The sequence below is a fragment of the Crinia signifera genome, chromosome 3 (assembly GCF_055691185.1).
Source record: "Crinia signifera chromosome 3, ASM5569118v1, whole genome shotgun sequence".
NCBI lineage: Eukaryota > Metazoa > Chordata > Amphibia > Anura > Myobatrachidae > Crinia > Crinia signifera.
This window is the reverse complement of record NC_139219.1, coordinates 159,312,825-159,334,468: the sequence shown is the minus strand read 5'-3', so window position 1 is coordinate 159,334,468 and position 21,644 is coordinate 159,312,825. Positions and strand designations below refer to the sequence as shown.

The window sequence follows — 21,644 nt, the reverse complement described above, 5'->3', positions numbered from 1 at the left end:
GAGTAGGATACACTCACAATAAAAACACTTGTAAAACAGCATTGAAAATGTGTCACCCAGGACAAGCAGCATGCAGATGGTATCAGCGTTAAAGTCCCTCAGACTGGGTCCCTTGATCCGGAATACAAGGGGGAATCAGCAAGGTCTCACCGCTCAGCAGCACTCTGTCCACGGGTCCACAAGTCCACACAAGCATGCAATCACGCTTAAACGCGTTTTCGGAACGAATCCTTCATCAGAAGCGTAATTTGCATGTCCAAACCAGGGCATTTATATACCCCAGTAATCCTAAAACATGTGTACAGCATTTGCCGCTAATCGGCACACAGCGTCCGGTCTCCGAGTGAAATCCAAGATGGCGGTGCGTTCCAAAGGCCCGGAAATACGTCACCGCATGCATTTCAAATGGCGGAAGTGGTCATCTGAAGCTGCTGTCAGACGGCTGTGCGCTCCATCCAGACAGCGCTTGCGTTCCAGCTCATAGCAAACTGTAAATACTCATTGGGAAAGCTTTTAATTCATTGCCAATCCTTCACAGGGAGATCGGATGCTGCTCACAATATACACCTAAAAATATATTATAAAAAACAGTATAAAAAATACATGAAGCATTTATTGCACATCCCGGCACCATTTCTATATCAAAAGATAGTGACGGGGAGCCTTAAAAAGAAGTATAATGGAATAGATACCTAATTAAGGAATGGTTTTAATTCAAATTCAGTGTTAAGGCCTCTAGGTGTTAATGTGCCCAGATTATAAATCCAGCGCATCTCTGTCCTAGAGAGTCTTTTAGCCAGATCATTAGAGCGGCTCTTTGGTAGTACTTGCTCTACAGCGCAAAAACTGGTAATTTGACATTCATTAGAATTATGAACCAATCTAAAGTGTTCAGGGACACTGTGTGTTTGTAGCTTTTTTCTAATATTGTAGATGTGCTCAGCGATGCGGGCCTTCATCTGCCTACAAGTCTTTCCAACATACGCTAAACCACAACTACACTGTAGCACATACACAATATTCCTGGAATGACAAGTCAGGAATTGTTTGATTGGGTAATGGACTCCATTAACAGCAAATTGTTCTATCTTTTTTTCATTTGATTTAACTGTCCTACATGCCAGACAGGACCCACAACGAACACTTTAGATTGGTTCATAATTCTAATGAATGTCAAATTACCAGTTTTTGCGCTGTAGAGCAAGTACTACCAAAGAGCCGCTCTAATGATCTGGCTAAAAGACTCTCTAGGACAGAGATGCGCTGGATTTATAATCTGGGCACATTAACACCTAGAGGCCTTAACACTGAATTTGAATTAAAACCATTCCTTAATTAGGTATCTATTCCATTATACTTCTTTTTAAGGCTCCCCGTCACTATCTTTTGATATAGAAATGGTGCTGGGATGTGCAATAAATGCTTCATGTATTTTTTATACTGTTTTTTATAATATATTTTTAGGTGTATATTGTGAGCAGCATCCGATCTCCCTGTGAAGGATTGGCAATGAATTAAAAGCTTTCCCAATGAGTATTTACAGTTTGCTATGAGCTGGAACGCAAGCGCTGTCTGGATGGAGCGCACAGCCGTCTGACAGCAGCTTCAGATGACCACTTCCGCCATTTGAAACGCATGCGGTGACGTATTTCCGGGCCTTTGGAACGCACCGCCATCTTGGATTTCACTCGGAGACCGGACGCTGTGTGCCGATTAGCGGCAAATGCTGTACACATGTTTTAGGATTACTGGGGTATATAAATGCCCTGGTTTGGACATGCAAATTACGCTTCTGATGAAGGATTCGTTCCGAAAACGCGTTTAAGCGTGATTGCATGCTTGTGTGGACTTGTGGACCCGTGGACAGAGTGCTGCTGAGCGGTGAGACCTTGCTGATTCCCCCTTGTATTCCGGATCAAGGGACCCAGTCTGAGGGACTTTAACGCTGATACCATCTGCATGCTGCTTGTCCTGGGTGACACATTTTCAATGCTGTTTTACAAGTGTTTTTATTGTGAGTGTATCCTACTCAATTAAAACCTTCTGTTTGATTTTACTGAATTGCACTATGTTGCTTTCTATTATGTCTTCCATATATTCATAACAGGAAGAATTTGGAGATTGATTTACTCCCAACTACATACCTGTGAACCTTGCCAAGATTTGTATTGGTTGTAAATGCTGCTTGGTTATCTGTGAGCGCTGTTACCTCCAATTCACTCCCTGTCTTTGCCTATGTATGTTTGGTAGTCTTAGGTGTTTCTACCTGTTGAATTGGTGAATAGCTGCACATTGATTTCATTGCGCACATATTTGGACAAAAACTTTCTTTCCTATAGCATTAGAGATGTAAGACATCCGAATGGAGTTTTGCAGTATAAGCAGTGCTTTGCGGACTGTATTTGGTTTTATTTCAATATGCTTTTTTTTAACAATATTTATATCTAGGGACCCCCTTAACATCTGCTAGGAACCCTGTGGTTGTGAAGTTTGTATAGGCTCCATCGCACACCGGACCAGGGCCATCTTAACACATGGGATTACTGGGCAACTGCCTTCGGGCCCCACAATTCTAGGGGCCTTCGAGCAAGGGTCTGCTGGTGCCCCTGAAGTTTCTTGTGAGGCCAGGGGAGCCCAGCTGCTTTGGTTGTGAATTACACAAAATCAGAGCTGCGGGGAAACATTCTCTACCGGCCTGTAGACAAACAGGTAATGCTAATTGCTGGATGGCTGAAAGCATCTGGAGAGACACCACAGGAAGTTCCAATTTTTTCCCCGGCAGCGCCGTCTGACACCCCCGCAACGTCGACCGGACATGCTGGGGGCAAGCCCAGCACCCAGGTAAGCTTCTGGGCTGCCCCCAGCCTCCATGCATGAGGTGAATGGATGCCGCACACAGGCATCCATTCATCTCTGCTGCTGTCTGAATAGTACCACAAACAGGAGAGGAGGCTGTATGCAGCCCCTGCCCAACCTCTGGACTGACCTCAGGGCCCTGCAGTCCGGAGGTTGAGGCTCCCTAATTGGAGGAAATGGGTCACTGGGTCGGATGACCCGGGTTACTCATTTACACAGCCCCTGACTCCGGGGAAGCCCCGTGTCCGACCCTGAACATTTGCCGGGTCGGACCCGGGTAACAGAACCAAGCCCCGGCCCAGACTGGAGCGGCAATAATCCAAGTTGCGGCTCTGGTGTAAAAGGGGTATTAGAGGGTAATCCTCATGCTTTTTGTCTGCATGCTTGAGAACACACCCAGGGTGTAAAGCACTGATCGTTACATACTAGCATATTACTCATTTTATATAACCCATTCATTACAAATGATTGATTTACGTACTGGAAAACTCATTGAAAATTTCGAAAAGCTCTTTGCTTAACATGGTCAGATACATGTCTGACACAGTTATACAGTTGTTCCACTAGCAAAGCAACAGCCATAAACATCTACCCCACATATTTAAAATTATATGCAAATAAAGACTTCAAGACAATAAAAGCAACACACTTGGATATTATGTACTTAACGCTTTATCATCTTTGTGTGCTTTTATAAAAATGAACTAGTAAACTTAACATACATGCTAAACATTGTTACAGTAACTGCAAGGAAACAATAAGTCATGTGACTATGATTACATTCACTTTATCACTTCATGATACATGGCAACAAAAGTAGTTTTAGCATCAACCAGATACAGTATGCATCATTTATAAAAACTTATATGATGCAGTTAGAGATGGCAGAAATGATGGATCGTGTGCAAAAGCATACATGTATATGGAAAGGACGTGTAATTTTGATTTACCTGAACAGCATCATAATATAACTTCTTGGCTTCCTCATCAGTCTTGTCTGACATTAGCCATGCCTTTAGCAAGTATTCATAGAAGCTATCTCCAAGCCCTCCCACAGACACATGATCTGAAAGAAAAGGGCAAAATAAAGGACACATCATAATCTATTTAAAATGGAAACAAAGAAAATAAAAGACTTTCTTCTGTACAAGTTATGTTACCGTATATGTATCTTAAGTGTGAGAAAGTACATAGCTGCAACTCCCTCCATAGCAGATCTCATTAATCCATGCAGGCCAACCAGCCTTGCAAAATTATGAGATATATGTCAGTAACTACATGTTTTTATTGATGGACAATGTTCCTGCTTCATTCACAGACATTTACATTATGTACACACTGGACGATATTTCAATATAAGGCCTAGTGTGTGCATTCCCAGGGGTCATTAACAACCCCCTGCATTATCTGTGCTCATGCCTCCTTAACGAGGGAGCAGATTAGGCAACATGAGCCCCGCTCTCACAAGGCCACTCCCCCCTGCCGGCATCGGAAAGTGTGTATGCATCTGCCATTAACCTGCGGCAATCGCTAGTGTGGAGGCTTTTGGGTGGACTCAATTAGCCATTTGGTTAAGACTGCAATGTTCAACACTTTATTAAACAGCTACATTCTTCCTATTTGCACACATTGTATCTCTCTACAAACAGGTGTAGATTAGCTCACAGAAATGGTCTAGGTAGACAGTCAATAAGTCAGCACCAAAAGGTCAAAATTAACACAAGGTAGACAGGCAGTCGGTCGACAGTGACAATAGGTTGACACATGAAAATGTCAACATGGAGGTTTTCAGGTATAGTTGGTGTTAAGTACGATAGCATGTAGACCCCCAATTAGTGTAGCCCATAAACTTCATAACCTTCGCTCACCATGGTTCAGGCCAAATGAGGTGTCACACTACACTACACGGTGGCTGTCTGAATGAAGCAACGCTTAACTGCTCAGTGGGCACCATGTAGTGGCTGCTGGCATGCACAACACTCATATTCCTGCAAACAGGTGAGAAGCAGCATAACCGCATTATTTTATAGGATATTAAAGAGATCTGAGATGTTTTATGAGTAGGTGCCTAGTAAATTTAACAGAATGGCATATTTCATATGCACATACACAGGCTCATATAAAAATGTCAACTTTATTTACTTCTAGCGTTTTTGTTTTTTTAACAACTAGACATAACTTATCAAATAAGTTTGATTATAAAAATTGACATTTGACAACTGGTAACAATGTGTTTTGGATTTAAAAGCCTTTTACTACATAATGCAATTCTTGAACTTTCAATCAATATATTTTATACATTCCTTTTGTAATCAATTAAATGTGTCATACGGCAAACGCCAGCATGCTGGGAAACCTTAGTAAGAAAATAAATAAAAAATAATGAATGAAGCCAAAGCTGTAGACGTCTGGCTTGAAAAACTACACTGCCAGTTTATGTACCCAAAATTTAATTTTGAAGGAAAGCAGATATCATTAAAGTATCATTGTTATGATAATACACATGACTAGAACACTCATTTACCAGTAAAAAGCATAGAGTCACACTTGGCAGCCTTTGAGAATACAGACAAAATACTATACTAATTTCCAGGCTACAGAGGAGTGGGGTTTCACAACATACTGGAAAATACATTGTTCCCAACCACTTCTGATAAGAGAATGAGTAATATGGAAAATAAATTCATATCTTGAACTACAATGTATCACTCTTTGCCATACCAGACACTAAACTTCCAACCATTAGGGGCCTGATTCTGGTTCAATTGCAAGAGCAAGCTCTCTCTCTAATGGAAAAACCATTTGCACTGCAGGGAGGCAGATGTAATGGGCAGAGTTAAATTTGGAAGAGTTATTTTGTTTCTGTGCAGGAAAAATACTGGCTGCTTTGTTTTTACACTGCAATATAGATATCAGTTTGAACTAAAAACCTCAACCAAATCTAGCGCTCTCTGCACGTTACATCTGCCCCCCTCAGTGCACATGGTTTTGTCTATAATACCGCTTTCAAACAGCGGCGGCCAAATAACCCGGCTTTTGATGCGCCGGATTATTTGGCTGCGCACTGTCAGACCCCCTACACACAGGAGAGCAAAACTCCAGGTCTAACATTTATACCCGGTAAATTTCTCTATTACACAGGGTTTTTGCCTGTGTGAAAGGGTCAATTCGGCTCTTAAACTCCGGGTCTCCGTCCCTGGTTATTTGCGGGGTTGGAGAACCGGAGTTTAAGATCTGGACTGACTCTTTCACACAGAGAAATTACCCCTGTACTTCATGAAATTTCCGCATGGAAATGCTTAACCCAGGAATTCCATTTTTTGTGTGAAAGGGGTATTAAAAAGAAAATATGCTTTAGCAAGTGAACCAAAATCAGGCCCTAGGTTTCAGCAAATACAATTGTTTATGCTGCATAAAATCTATAACTCCTATCAGATTGGTGACAGATATACAAGTGTTGCATATCAAATTAATCAGAACAAGCTCCAGATCTATTCTAGTTTCATCCAATGCAACAGACATTCTTTGGCAAAAACAAAACTAACAAAACTAAAAGAACTAACGGGGAAAATGGAAAATGACACAACACAACTGTACAGCATTTGGCTCTGAATCTAAGTTTTAATGTATTTAGTTTTAAAGAGTCTAGATTTTCTAACCTTTAAGCTCAAGAACGAACTCATCCATTATGATAAATGTTACCCCTCTGAACAATCCTGTATTGTCTTTTTGTTGTAACTACAAACCAATTATAATATGCATATAAAACTTTCTCAGTGTTGTTGTGTATAAATTTACTTGTTTGTGTATTTTCCATAAACTAAAAAGCTGCCCATACACTTGTCCGATTTGGGCCCGATTTAACCTGATTCCGACGGATCGGTTCCAAATCGGATGTGCCTGACATCCGATCCAATGCACATTGGATCAGAGTTGGAGGTCAGACAGGCTTGTACTTAAGATAAATCGTATGTGCAGCTGTCAGCTGTACATCGTGGGTGCTTTTTAGCACCAACAATGTATTGCATCTGATCCGAGTTTGGAAGTGTTTGTGTGGAAATGGTTTTCTTCTTTTGGTAAATCAAGAAAATGTACTACATTTTTAAACAAATAATTCACTAAGTGTTCACTAAGTAAAATAAAGATTCAATTCAAAGAATACCCATTTTTTTCTTAATTATTATACCAATGCATTACAGCAATCATTTGAAGACATCCCATTTGAACTGTGTGTGTACCCGTACACACAGAATGATTTTTAGGACAATGTGGGTATTCCTGATCTATGGGAATGACCAATTGTTCAAATCATTCCTTGCATCGTTACAGATGCATGTACTTGCCGATCGTTAACGATTGTCTAGATCAGGCATGTCCAAACTATGGCCCTCCAGCTTTTGTGAAACTACAAGTCCCATCATGCCTTGCCACAGTTTGGCTAATAGGGAATGTTTAAACTATGGCAAGGCATGCTGGGATGTGTAGTTTCACAGCTGGAGGGCCACAGTTTGGACATGCCTGGTCTAGATCATGGGTCTTCAAACTGTGGCCCTCCAGATGTTGTGAAACTACAAATCCCAGCATGCCTTGTCACAGTTTTAACACTCCCTTACAGCAAAACTGTGGCAAGGCATGCTGGAATTTGTAGTTTCACAACATCTGGAGGGCCACAGTTTGAAGACCCATGGTCTAGATCAAAGACCAATGTTTTGTAAAGTGTATGAAATCATTCCGTGTGTACGCACAATGAACAATTTGATACACCCGTGAATGCTTCCGGCATTGTTCCATGTGTATGCACCTTCAATGTGCAAAAATCTGTTGGCAGAAAAAAAGCTAACTCCATATGTAAAGGTGCGCACACACTAGAAAGATCTGCGATTTTAAGATGTGCACATAAAATTAGCCATGAAATCTTATCCATCCTGGACAAAAAATTTCAGGCAAGTGCACATCTTCACCAAATAAGTCTCTTAAGATCCCATGTGGATCTTTTGCTACAGTTAATCTTCTGATCTTTCATGCAGCATGTAAGATCAGATGATTTAGCAAAAGATCCTTGGGATCAGTGCGAGATAGGCCGTTTTTGCAGTATAAATCGTCCGATCGGTCGGCAATCAACCAAAAAAAAGTTCTAGTGTGTGGGCAACTTAACTATCTTGGAAGAAATAGGACTTAAAGGTGCCCACACACTAGAAAGTTCTGCGATCTTAAGATGTTCACATAAAAGTAGCCTTGGAATCTTTTGTTTGTTTCTGGACAAAAGTTTTCACCACTGCCCCTTTAGACTTTAGGCAGACAGGATTTGTTTTTTTTTTTGTACGGTTAATGCTGCTTCTCACCTCTGGGAGAGGGGAATTCAAGTTTTGTGTGTGCTGGAGGCCACCAAACAGCACCAGTTGGGACACTGCTGCCTGTGCTTTGGACAGTATTCGACCAGTAGGGCTGTCCTACTAGAAGTGGGACAGTTGGGAGGTCTGCCCAAGTACATGGACATACTTACACCATAAGGTAATTTTTGTTGGGAGCCAATTAACCTACAAGTATATTTTTGTAATGTGGGAGGAAACTGGCCAGAAATTCCACAAATTCAGAAAACCTAAAACTGGGTGGATGGTTATCATACAAATTATTTTACCAGCCCCAGCACTAGACAACATTGCCACAGTCACACTATTTACATGAATACAATGTGACTAACATACAGAAACAACTGTTCAAACTCTTATTACCCTCCAAACCTTTGTTCACCAATTTACTCACTGGGGGAAGGTGAGGTGAGTGTGTACTCCAATCAAAACAATCAGCAAAAAAAAAGTTTCATTTTTGCAAAGCAGGAAAATATTTTGATGGACAGTAAAAGAGGATTTTGGTACTCACCGGTAAATCCATTTCTCTGAGATCAGCAGGGGCCACTGGGATCACATCGGGTATTAGAGCTGGGAATGCCGGGAGCAAGGCACAACTGAAATTAATTAGGGAAGACTAGCTCCTCCCCTCTAAGACCCATCAGCCCCCAGTGAGGAAATTGGCCCACTAGAGGAGAAGGTAACAGAAAAAAAAAAACACCAACACCACACAAATCAACACCCACACAGTCTGGAACAGAACCCGCCCCAAACAGCGACCATAACAGGCAGGCAGGCTCCACAAGCTGGGAGGGCGCCCAGTGGCCCCTGCTGATCTCAGAGAAATGGATTTACCGGTGAGTACCAAAATCCTCTTTTCTCTGACATGCAGCAGGGGCCACTGGGATCACATCGGGGAGGTTCCAAAGACCAGGCCCCGGGAGGGAGAGCGCTGGGGATCCTGCAACACCAACCGCCCAAAAGCTGTCGATGAAGCTGCAAAGGTGTCAAACTGATAAAAACGAACAAAAGTGTTCATAGACGACCAAGTGGCTGCTCTGCAAAGCTGTGAGGCTGACGCCCCTCGCCTAGCAGCCCATGACGTACTCACCGACCTGGTGGAATGAGCCGTTAAAGAGGAAGGCGGGATTCTTCCCGCATGAAGATACGCACTGCGGATGGTCAACTTTATCCACCGTGCAATTGTCTGCTTTGACGCAGGCCAACCTCTGCGGAACGCGTCATACAAAACAAACAGACTATCGGATTTTCGCAACGCACGTGTTCTAGCGACGTATATTCTTAGAGCTCGGACCACGTCCAAAGAGACCTGCTCGGGCGAATCCCCCTTAAAGGCTGGAACCACAATAGGCTGGTTTACATGGTAGGAAGAAACCACCTTAGGAAGAAATGCCGAGTGTGTCCGTTACTCTGCCCTGTCCTCATGGAAAATGAGGTACGGAGACTTACATGATAAGGCACTGAGCTCCGACACTCTGCGAGCCGAAGCCAGAGCCAAGAGGAGAACAGTCTTCCAACATAAAAACTTCAGATCTACCTTATCAAGAGGCTCAAAGGTGTCCGACTGAAGAAAAGACAAAACTAAGTCCAAATCCCAAGGAGGCGTTGGCGGAACAAAGGGCGGCTGAACCCGAAGAACACCCTGAAAAAAGGTTTGAACCTCCTGAAGGAGAGCCAACCTTTTCTGAAACAGGATTGACAAGGCCGAAACCTGGACCTTGAGGGAACGCCGCAGACCCGCATCCAAGCCCTTCTGAAGAAACAACAACAGACGGGATAACCTAAAAACTCGAAAAGACCAACCCTTTGACTCACACCACGAAGCATAGGAGCGCCAAATGCGGTGATAATGAGCCGCCGAAGAAGGTTTTCGAGCCCTCAACATCGTAGGTATTACTGACCGAGGCACCCCCCTTGCCCGGAGTACTGCGGTCTCAACAGCCACGCCGTCAAATGTAGCCGAGAGATTCTGATGAAAGAATGGGCCCTGCTGAAGGAGATCGTGCCTGAGAGGCAGACGGACCGGCTCGTCTGCTAGCATCATCTGGATGTCTGAGAACCAAGTCCTGCGAGGCCAACAAGGAGCGATGAGGATTGCCTGCACTGACTCCCTCTTCAGTCTCCTGAGAACCCGACCCAAGAGAGGCAGAGGAGGGAACAGATACACGAACCTGAACTCCCACGGTGCTGACAGGGCATCGACCGCTATTGCGCCGGGATCCCTTGTGCGTGACACATAATTCTGAAGCTGATGATTGCCTCTGGAGGCCATTAGATCTACCTCGGGAGTGCCCCACCGAGAGGTGAGATCCCTGAACACCTCGGGGTGCAGCGCCCACTCCCCTGGATGCAGAACCTCCCGACTGAGGAAGTCGGCCTCTAGATTTTCTATTCCTGGGAGAAACACGGCTGTGAGAACGACCTCCATTCGTTCTGCCCATTGAAGGATTCTTGTAACCTCCTCCATTGCCAACCGGCTCCGGGTGCCGCCCTGTCTGTTCACATAGGCGACCGCCGTCGCGTTGTCCGATCGAATTTTCACCGGACGACCCCGAAGATGCTCCTGAGCCAGGAGTAGGGCGTTGTAAATCGCTCTGAGTTCTAACACATTGATGGGCAACAGTTGCTCCTGAGGCTTCCATCTGCCCTGTAGACGAAGCTCCAGCACCACCGCCCCCCATCCGTGAAGGCTGGCTTCTGTCGTTAACACGATCCAGTTCTCTATCGCAAACCGACGTCCCTGGCACAGGTGATCCCTCCGGAGCCACCAAAGCAAGGACACTCGCGCATGGGGCGACAACCGAATCAATCTCCGTAACAACAGATGAGACCCCGCACCTTTCCTGAGAAGATCGAGTTGAAACCGCCTTGAATGGAATCGTCCCCACGTCAATGCCGGGAATGCAGCCACCATCTTCCCCAAGAGCTGTACACAAAGATGAAGGCTGACCCTCTGGGGAAGTAGAACCTTCTGTGTTAAAAGCTGCAGCGCCTGGATCTTGTCCTCCGGTAAGAACACCCTCTGTGCTTCTGTATCCAGCCAAAGACCTAAGAATAGAATCCTTTGGGTGGGAACCAGAGAGGACTTCTTGAAGTTCATGACCCATCCCAGACTGGTGAGCGTCTGAAATCGCCAACCTGGCGTGCGACTCCAACAACGTTGGTGACGGGGCCTTGATGAGGAGATCGTCCAAATATGGAATTATCGTCAGCCCGCGGCTCCTGAGAGATGCCATAGCCACCGACAAAGTCTTGGTAAAGACCCTGGGGGCTGACGATAGGCCAAACGGGAGAACCCTGAATTGAAAATGGTCCCGACCGATGGCGAATCGCAGAAAGGCCTGGTGAGACTTCAAAATGGGGATATGCAAATAAGCATCCTTGATATCCAACGATATCATGTATTCCCCTGGCTCCATGGAAGCAATTACCGAATGAATTGATTACATTTTGAACGGTTGGTAGGTCACCAGTAGATTGAGGGACTTGAGATTCAATATGGGCCGCATTGACCCATCCGGCTTGGGGACCACAAATAGGTTGGAATAAAATCCTGTGTTCCTTTCTGAAAACGGGACCGGAATGATAACCTGCGATTCCAGCAAAGTCTGAATTGCTAGAAGAAGGCCGGACCTCTTGTCCGCAGAAACCGGGAGCGCCGTGGTGAAATAACGCCTGGGAGGAGGTGTGTCGAACTGAATCCGATATCCCTCCAACACCAGTCTGCGAACCCAAGGATCCTCCAAGAAGGAGAACCATTGGGTTCTGAATTCCAAAAGGCGAGCTCCCACAGGGGAATCGCCTAAGGAAGCTGGCAAACCGTCATGCCACTGGCTTCTGGGCCGGCTTGGGCTCCTGGACTCTGGGGACGGCTTGAGGACGTGCCCTGGCTCTGGAACCTCTGGAAGGCTGAAAACCTCTTCCTCTGCCACGAAAGGAACGTTGAGGCCGAAAGGACTGAAAAGCCGGACCTGTAAATTGACGCCTAGGTGGAGGCACCGACGAAGGCAGGAATGTTGACTTACCTCCAGTGGCCTGAGAAATCCACCTATCCAATTCGGGTCCGAAAAGGATATCTCCAGTGAAAGGGAGGCCCTCCACGGCCCTCTTAGATTCCGCATCCGCCTGCCACGAACGAAGCCACAAGGCTCGTCTAGCTGAAACGGCGTTTGCGGAGATCCGTGCCGATACCAAGGAAATGTCCTTGGCTGCATCACCTAAAAATGAGGCGGATTCCTTAATATGCTCCGCCAAGTGGCGCAGCTCCTCCAACGAGGACCCCGAGTCCAGACCCTCAATAATCTTCTCTGCCCACTTGACGTTGGCTTTATTCACCCATGCTGACACAATGGCTGGTCTAAGCTGGGCTCCTGCTGCAGTGTAAATGGTCTTGAGCATCGCCTCCATCTTCCGATCCGAAGGGTCCTTCAAAGAAGAAGCCCCAGGGACAGGCAAAGTAGTCTTTTTAGACAACCTAGACACAGATGTGTCCACCGGCGGAGGCGTCTCCCATTTACTGAGGGCCGCCTGTTCAAACGGATACAACGACAGAAACCGCCTAGGAATCTGAAACCGTTTATCCGGATGTTGCCAAGCCGCCAAAAGCTGTTCCTGGTTAGGGAAAGGAAACACAACCGAAGCCTTCCGAGAGACGCCGAAAAGGTCCAAATCCTGAGGTTCAGGAAGAGGATCCTCCGGCAGCTTAAGCACCTCCTTTACTGCCAAAATAAGGGCTTCAATCCCTCCTGGAGTCGGCTCCGCCTCTGGAAGAGCATCCTGTACCTCCTCCCACTCCCCCGCATCCATTTCTTCAAATGGTTCGGGTTCCTCCTCAGAGTCATCCTGCAAAAGAATTTGAAAAGGGCGCTTCTGACCTGAGGACGTCGGTCTCTGGGGCCTATTCATGGACCCAGCTAAAGCATCCACAGATTTAGCTAACGTAGAAACCCAGGCAGGTTCCGCTCTGCGGGACTCCGCCAGTTCTGCCTACAACTTGGACATAGTGCCCACCAGGACAGAGGCCCACTGCGGAGTGGGAGCTTCCACTATGGCGGATGTAGACATATCATCAGAACAGGCCTGGCAAACAGTAGCCTTACCCTCTGCTGAATACTGCGCAAACTTAGCTGAACAAGAGGTGCAAGTATAAGCTTTTTGGGAAGCCTTGGACCTGCCCGTCATGGTAGCTGAAAAGGACAGAAGCCTTCCCAGAAAAAAAAAACTCCTTCCACACACACACACACACACACACACACAGAGCAGTAGGACCAAAACCTCAGGGGCTGCGAGTCCTAGAGGAGAATAAGCCGTGTGTGAAACAAAACCCTTCTGTGCCTGCTGCAGCAAGGCTTACAGAAGACGCTGGACGCAGAAACCTAAAAAGGAAAACCGCGTTGTTAAAATCAGCGTGTGTGTGTGTGTGTGTGTTAAAAGTCGGGCCGCGCCATGCCCGCCTCTGTGCATACTCTGCTCCCCTCTCCCTCAGAACTTGCCGCCACTGAAGCCTCGCAGCCGCCTATTGCGCTGCCGTAGCCGGCTAATCAGACACAGCCGGCGTCCCCGCAGACTCCTGCAGCTACACGCCGGAGCGCTGGGACACAGCGTGTCTCACCCGGCGAAATAATGGTGACGCTTAAGCAGGTGCACCGCGCTACAGCACGGCAGAGCCAGGGAAGCAGGGAAGCAGTAGATAAGAGATATACACTCACCTCAGAGACTCAAACGTCGTGGCTGGCGAGCCCTTTAGCTAGGGACGGCAGGAGCACGGAATACCGGGCAGGCACCTTCAGGAGGTCCTGACCGGGAAGCCTGGTAAACCAGGGGCGCAGGGAACCCGGACCCACACCTTTCAAGGAGGCTGGGAAGGGAACCTGGAGCAATTGCAACAATGTTGTACAAAAAGCAAGAGCAGTGAAAACTGTGATCTTGCTCCCTCGGCACAATTTTCTCACTGGGGGCTGATGGGTCTTAGAGGGGAGGAGCTAGTCTTCCCTAATTAATTTCAGTTGTGCCTTGCTCCCGGCATTCCCAGCTCTAATACCCGATGTGATCCCAGTGGCCCCTGCTGCATGTCAGAGAAATTAAGGTATAAACCAAACAGACGTGTAAAATAGCTACTTAATACATTACACATACTATCTGACTGGTATGTAATTAAGATTAGTCACACTTGGACTTACAGCTTTCATCATACATTAAGAGAAATTCATCTCAATTGAGGTGCGTTTATGTGTGGAGGTAAAGTTGGATCATCAAAGCGACTGGACAAAAGCTGTAGATTGCTCCATGCTTTATTTCAATAAAAAGCAGTTCCATAAGCTTCTATTTTGGTAATTCTGCCTTCAACGCCATCACACATGTCTCATTACTGTCAGAGATTATGGGGGTGTCTAATAGGAGTGCGTGGGTTCCAAAGCTCTAATTGCAAAACTTCTGAGGTAGCTATGCCTGTTTGCAATACTCTGTACACTGCACTTTAAGACATACAGGGTGTAATTACAAACCTACAAGTTACCACAAACAGTGCATGATTAACCAATAGGCTGAATCCTAGAGTGAATGGCAAGTCCATGAGTGCCTATACACAGATTTAGCAGCATTACATGTGTATTAACCTAGGGCACCTGGAATCTTTATTCAGGCCATAACCACTAAATTTAACCTCCTACAGCCTTCACTTATACTTCTCCATATGCAAAACAGATACATTCATAGAGACTTCTCCAGCAGCCAAGTTGCAAACACTGAACTTGTCCAAGTCATACTTGAAACTATGTAACCTCTTATACAAATCAAGAACATTTACAAATACTGTAACAGAACCAAGAGCATGACACTTCTACATCCAGAAGAGTCTCAACAGGAAATGTGTGCCCTGCTTAGGATTAGAAGCAACTATATAAACGCTTTTTATCTAGTTGGCCATAAAGAAACAGGAAACATTGCAATAGAAAAAACATACATCTTGGCTTTTTGAGTTTACTGGGCAGATGGAACAAGTTTATGCAATAAAATCTCCCCAATATGCCTTCAACTTAATAAGACAGAATTGTACTTTGTCATACCATGCATGGCTCCATATATTGGGTAGCAACAGCAACAAATATTTCACTATGCTAGAGAATGCGGCACACCTAAAAGAAGAGAAGATGAGTTTCTGTTGCTAAAGATGTAGATACCCCATATTCTTAGAAATGTCTTTTTTAAGGCCATACTGTAGAATGGGTACTTGGTTTAATTTAACTTGGCAGACATTGAGGAAAAGCCTACTTTAACTTACTGTTCAGACCTTCTGCTCTGTAAATAGAGGGGATTGTGAATTTTCTCATTTTCAACCCTGTACAATGCAAGCTCTAATTGCCTGTATATACAAGTAAAATGTTTCTGGCACTATTTAACACTTAACTATTATTAAGTGTTTAATGCATGCACTACCTTTTTTTGTAATACATACGAATATTGTATTGTGTTGTCCATCTCCACCTACAGCCGCCATGCTATAAGAGGTTTCAGATTTTTGATGGCTCTATTTTTGTATGCTCACAATAGCAAAAAAAATCAAATAGTTTCCATGTTTTTTTTAATTATATTTCTCTTTAATAGATTACTTACAACCAAGCTAAAACATACTATAGAGACCTTCCCAATTACTATGTGGGAAGGATAAAGCAGGCATTAGGTTTTAAAATCCCATCAAACTGGATCAAGGTACATATGTGTCTTCATACATCTTATTTAAATATACCACTTTGTAGGAGATGCCAGGCGAGTGAGCTAAGGGGAAAGTAAAAAGAATAGGAACCCGTGCTTCCTATTGGGGTAGATGTTGATAGGACCTTCCCCAATAGGAAGAGCGTGTTCCTATTCTTTTTAATAATTTAACTGTAGGGGGTGGTACTATCAGGCACCCTGCAGCATCCAAGAGGGAGCGCAGAGACAGAGATTTTACTTTGTTATGCTGTGTACACACGGGGGCGATAATCACTGGGAATATGGTCGCAGGCGACCATATTGCCAGTGATTGGAGTGCGCACCAGCGATAAATCGCCGGGTGCGCGCTCCCGTTTTCTGCCCCATTGTAATCGCTGGCAAGCTCCTGTGACCAGCTAATTACCTCTGCGGCTCCCCCAGCAGAGGTTCCTTTTCATCAGCGACCATCTCTGGTCGCTGATGAAAAGGAGACACTGAGCAATATATTGCAAGTAATATATCTCCCCACGTGTGTACGCACTCTTAATATTATACCAGATTCCGTTATCACCAGGCGTGAAAATGCCAAAAATGCATCCTATTCAAATGAGATGCACAAACAGACCCTCCTTTCTAGGAAAACACTGAAGTGTTGCATTTTGTATGCAGATACAGCTGCAGAAGACACACAGAATAAGCATGATGCATAGTATAATCAACAAAAGCTGCTTGTGGGTCCTATTTGCATTGTTTTGTTAATAAGATGCATTTTAATGGTAGCACAGAATGTGTTTACACATGGCTTTTTCCATGTCATGTCACGGCATGGTAGGATTAAAAAGGCTGTTCTAAATTAAGGTAGTATACTGTAGATATAGGTGAGCAAATCTGTACTAACTTACATTAGATAGATATTACTTTTCTCAATGAGACTCAGCACACTGACATGTAGATCATTATCCCATTACTATAGAACAGCATTTTTGGACCATTGTACCATGACACACTAGTAGTGCCTTGAGCTGTTCAAGTGTGCCACTATATTTAGAGATGCCCACACCAGTTTACAGCCACCACCACCAGTACATCTGTTACTCACTGGTCTCTTGTTCTCATGTGAGGGCCAATGTATTTTATTTTGGTCACATGTGGGGACCACTGTGACTGTTTTTTCCCCGATGTGTCTAAATTGTTTTTCATTTTGGGGGTCTCATTGTGTGCCTTGGCGATTTTTAAATCTTGTTTGGTGTGCTACGAGTTGAAAAAGGTTGAAAATAACTGCTATAGAAAGTAATCGCAATAATCTTTAAACAAAATCTAAACCCCCAATAGACCTTTATATTTGAAAATACTATTGAACTTTATATGAGTTTATGATGCCAAAATTATGGAGAATTCAAAATCACATCGCCATACCTAAGGGAAGTTAACACGGAACAGAACTATAATAAAATATATGTTTCTACTGTAGTTTGATTGCTTCCCACAGCATTGGTTTCACTGAGCTATTATCTGCACAGATGCCGAAAATAACATTATAATCGATACTATTGGCTATATGACTAATATGGGAGGCTTGAGTGACCTCACTCTGTGACGGCATCCTGATTACCATATGAATGCCATACTAATGATGGGCAGGACTGAGTGATGTGCTCATACGGGAGGGGATGTAAGTGAAACTGAGGCTTGACACGCAATCGTCAGGCTAAATGACGTCCCGACACCAGATTCAATCAGCTACACCAACACGAGTGAGGCTTGACACGCCGATAAATGTATTTCCGGTCCCATTACCGCAACAGCACACAGACGGGAAAACAGAGTACCCTATTTAAACGAGGGATGATAAGTGATGGATACACTTGATCTTTGAGAAAGCCGCCGACAGATGTAGGCGGGGAAACGTGTCAGGTCTTGAGTTTTCTATCATCCATCCAATGCCGGCCGGCACACGGGAGTCTGGACTGTGAACCAGGGTATGGTCTTTTACTATCAAGGTACTCTGGAACTAATTAGTTCGCTGCAGCCACTACTCCAGCATTATTCCAACTTAAATGTTTGTACATTGAGCAAACAACATCTATCGGCTCACCATCTACTGAGCAATTGAATGTCAGTGGACTACCAATCAGGCTTTAAGCCAGAAAATAGACCCCCCCTTTTTGTATTTTACAGCTATTTGTATTTTTTAAATTTTTTCTTTTTAACTTAATTTTTATTATGTTCTTGTTTTGCCATATTGGCAGGTACATATTTGTGTACTTATTAAATGTTATATCCTTTTTATGTATATTTATTTAATTCATTAATATAAATGTTATATTGATTATAATCCATTTGACTGTCTTTTATAATATTTCTATTATTTATCTGTTCCTAGCGCCATCTTTATTTTTTCTGTCTTGTTCACTGGGATTGGTAATCCTGCCTAGCTAGCAGCTGGAACACCGTACATTGAGGGTTTATTTAGCGCTCACTATTCCTTGTTGTCACTTTTTGTGTGCCTACACAGCTATCTCTTTCTAAGAGAAAGTTGTATTATAACTAGAGATGTGCCGGTTCAGATTTACTTATCGGTTATCGGCTGTCACATGATTTGACTCCATATCATGTGACAGCGGATAGCCAATAAGATCCCGCTTTGAGTTCCGGGTAAATCTGGGAAAATCCAAGTAAATCCGAACCTGCACATCTCTAATTTTAATGTTTTGACTTAAATCAGGGATGAGGAACCTTTGGCCATCCAGCTGTTGTTGAACTACACATCCCAGGATGCCCTGCTAAAGTTTTTCTATTTGGCCGTGCTAAAACTGTTGCAGGGCATTCCCCATTCCTGACTTAAATCCATGATTTAATCATTTGATTTAATTATTTGATTTAACTTGTGCAACCCTGTTCAATAGAATGTCGAATCTAGATTGCCAACTATGTACCCAGCTTCAGTCGCAACCACTTACATAATGGTCACATTAGTGAGCACACAAAAAGGCTGAGTTTAATGTAAACTATGGTCACATGTTAAACTAAAAACAAACAAAAAAGTTTCTTGCAACACTCACACTCCTGTACACAAAAATCACAATGGAAATCCTCATTATAGAATAACTTGGCAAAAGAACAAACAAAGTGTAGGTTTAAAATCTAGGCATCCGATAAACTGATATTGAGGTTAAGCAAGCAGGCTGGTTTTTTAGACATTACAAAGCCATCTTTGGAAAAAAAAAAAAACACCTTTACTTGTCCCTTGGTTACCGTTACTGGAGACAGAAATATTTCTGCTGAAGTAATAGTACTACGAATAGGGATATACATATTAAGAGAAACAGAAAGACTGACAAAGGCACAAAAGTTTTATTGTTAAAGCTCTTTTAAGCCCACTGTATTGATGTGCTCAGTTCAGCTCATTATCCATCAGCACATACAGACAGACTCGCTTTAGAATTACTTGTTATTGTGTACAAAACATTATTCAAGGGATGTCGTTTTTACAAACTGTGCATCTCTTTTTCAACCAAATACAACACTTTTGATCTCTTGGGTTAATTTACATTCAAGATCCAGTATATTACAACTACTCCATGCCCCAAAAATACTTTTGAAATCTCAAACCTTTTAGGTTTTCCAAACTAGATACTGTCCATAAAATTCCATAATCCAAGATCAAAATATAGGAACCAGAATATAAGGAGCCAGTAAGGAACAATTACTCATCCGTACAGCATACTGGCATTAAAAGGTAGACTATTATTAGAGACTTCAAACAGCAACCAATGCCAATTTCAATGCATACTCATCTGGTTGCAGTTTATGGTCCTATTTCACAGTTTTGAAAGTAAAGCAAAATAATACAAAATATAGACTGTTTACTGCACCACCATGTTTGTGTGTCTAAGCAGCGCCATAGAAAATACTATCACAAAGCGCTAACTTATGGTATTGCATTTATTTATACATTTTAGAGCAAAAGCATTAGTTGAGGACATGCATGAGGACTCTAGCCTACATAGAACCTCTAGAGAGAACCTGGGTTCACTAGTTTGAAGGGTTCACAAGCAAGAGGTGGACCACTATGAACTACATATGGGGGAGGGCAGGGTGGTATGAAAAGGAAGAAGGGGAAGTTTCAATGGTGACCATCTGTCATTCCAGGGTTTTTGTGATTTTAAGATCATGCATGCTTAAGACAAATATATCCTTGGAATGGTAGCCTCTTTTCAACTACCGACACTGATACAGTAAAATCTTTCACAGAGCATGAAGCTGCTTATAGCCTCTATCAGAACTTTACAGGAAGTTGAACAGCAACATCATCTCATTGTTAAAGATAGCAGTGCCGCCCATGAGCTGCTAATTAGCTTTCCTTAAGTGTAGGCAGAGGCAACAAGGTAATCCCAGAGGATTAAACCCAGTCCTCAAGGAACGCTAATGGTACAGGCTTTAAAAATATCCAAAATTGTATTCTGTCAGCACACAGATGGTATTGAAGACCAAAGGTCATTCCAATGAGAACTCCACGTGAAGAGGTAGAGTGGGATTACCGGTATTACTGTAGCAAAAAGAATGGAGGATTTGCAGAAGTAGGGGCTAGTGAGATCCATGAGATCTAGGAACAGAAGAGAAGTGCTCTTAGATTTAGCAGTGAGGAGGTAAATTTGTGAATTTATTGAAGACCGTTTCTTTAGGCTGGAATATCTCAGAGATCACTTGATCGGTTCTCCAAAAGGAAAATCAATCCAAATGAATAATTTCAAAACCAGCTATTTGCAGGTCTGGAAAGGGACCACCATTCATAGGTTTTCCACAGATAAATCTCTTAGAAGTGGATCTAACAAATGTCCTTCTCCAACTTCTTTTGGAGAACCGATCAAGTGATATCAATCCAAATTATTAATTTGGATTGATATCACTTGATCGGTTCTCCAAAAGGAACTCTGAGATATTCCAGCATATATAGATCAGGTGGTGACACACCTAAGGTGGAACAAAAAAGTAGTTTTTCCACCCTTATGAACATCTGATAGCACATTACCCCTGAAGAAGTCGCTATGACGAAACACATTGGGTGCTTGTTTCCTGGGTATTGAACAAGTTCAACCATGTCAAACAAATGAGAATGTTCTATTGGTTATTATATATTTTATTAAATATTGCTATTTTGATATACGACCCTCTCTCACACAAGACACTACCAAATCTCTTATCCATGCACTTATTATATTCCACATGGATTATTGCAATAGTCTTCTAACTACCACAGCAATCCATTTTAAATGCTGCTGCTAGGCTGATCTTCCTTTTGCAAGACGCTAATCATCTGCTGATCCGCTCTGCCAGTCCCTTCATTGGTTGCCTGTATCTTACCGTATTCAATATGAAATACTTCTACTCACATATTAAGCTATTAACCATACTGAACCAGCTTATCTCTCTTTACTTATCACAAAATATCTCCCATCTCGACCACTCCGCTCTTCACATGATCTGCGTCTCTCTTCTGCATGGATCACTAGCTCCCATTCACTATTACAGGACTTTCATCGGGCTGCTCCCATCCTATGGAATGCCCTTCCACGCACAATAAGATTTTCCACTAGCCTCCAAACTTTCAAGTGTTCCCTGAAAACTCACCTCTTCAGGCAAGCCTATCATATTTAAGTTCTACACGCATAACCCTCTGAGGCACTTATGTATTATATAGATTCCCTTCTGGACTTGTAACTTGGTGGG

General features: G+C 43.5%; 1 protein-coding gene across 1 annotated transcript in view; it reads right to left on the bottom strand.

Annotated features, from left to right (window-relative positions):
* MAN1A1 (mannosidase alpha class 1A member 1) overlaps positions 1–21,644 on the bottom strand; it is a 238,586-nt gene that overhangs the window by 34,209 nt on the left and 182,733 nt on the right. Inside the window, exon 8 of the mRNA XM_083176799.1 lies at positions 3,807–3,922. Within this exon, the coding sequence (XP_083032925.1) occupies positions 3,807–3,922 (116 nt within the window). The remainder of the gene's footprint in view (positions 1–3,806; positions 3,923–21,644) is intronic.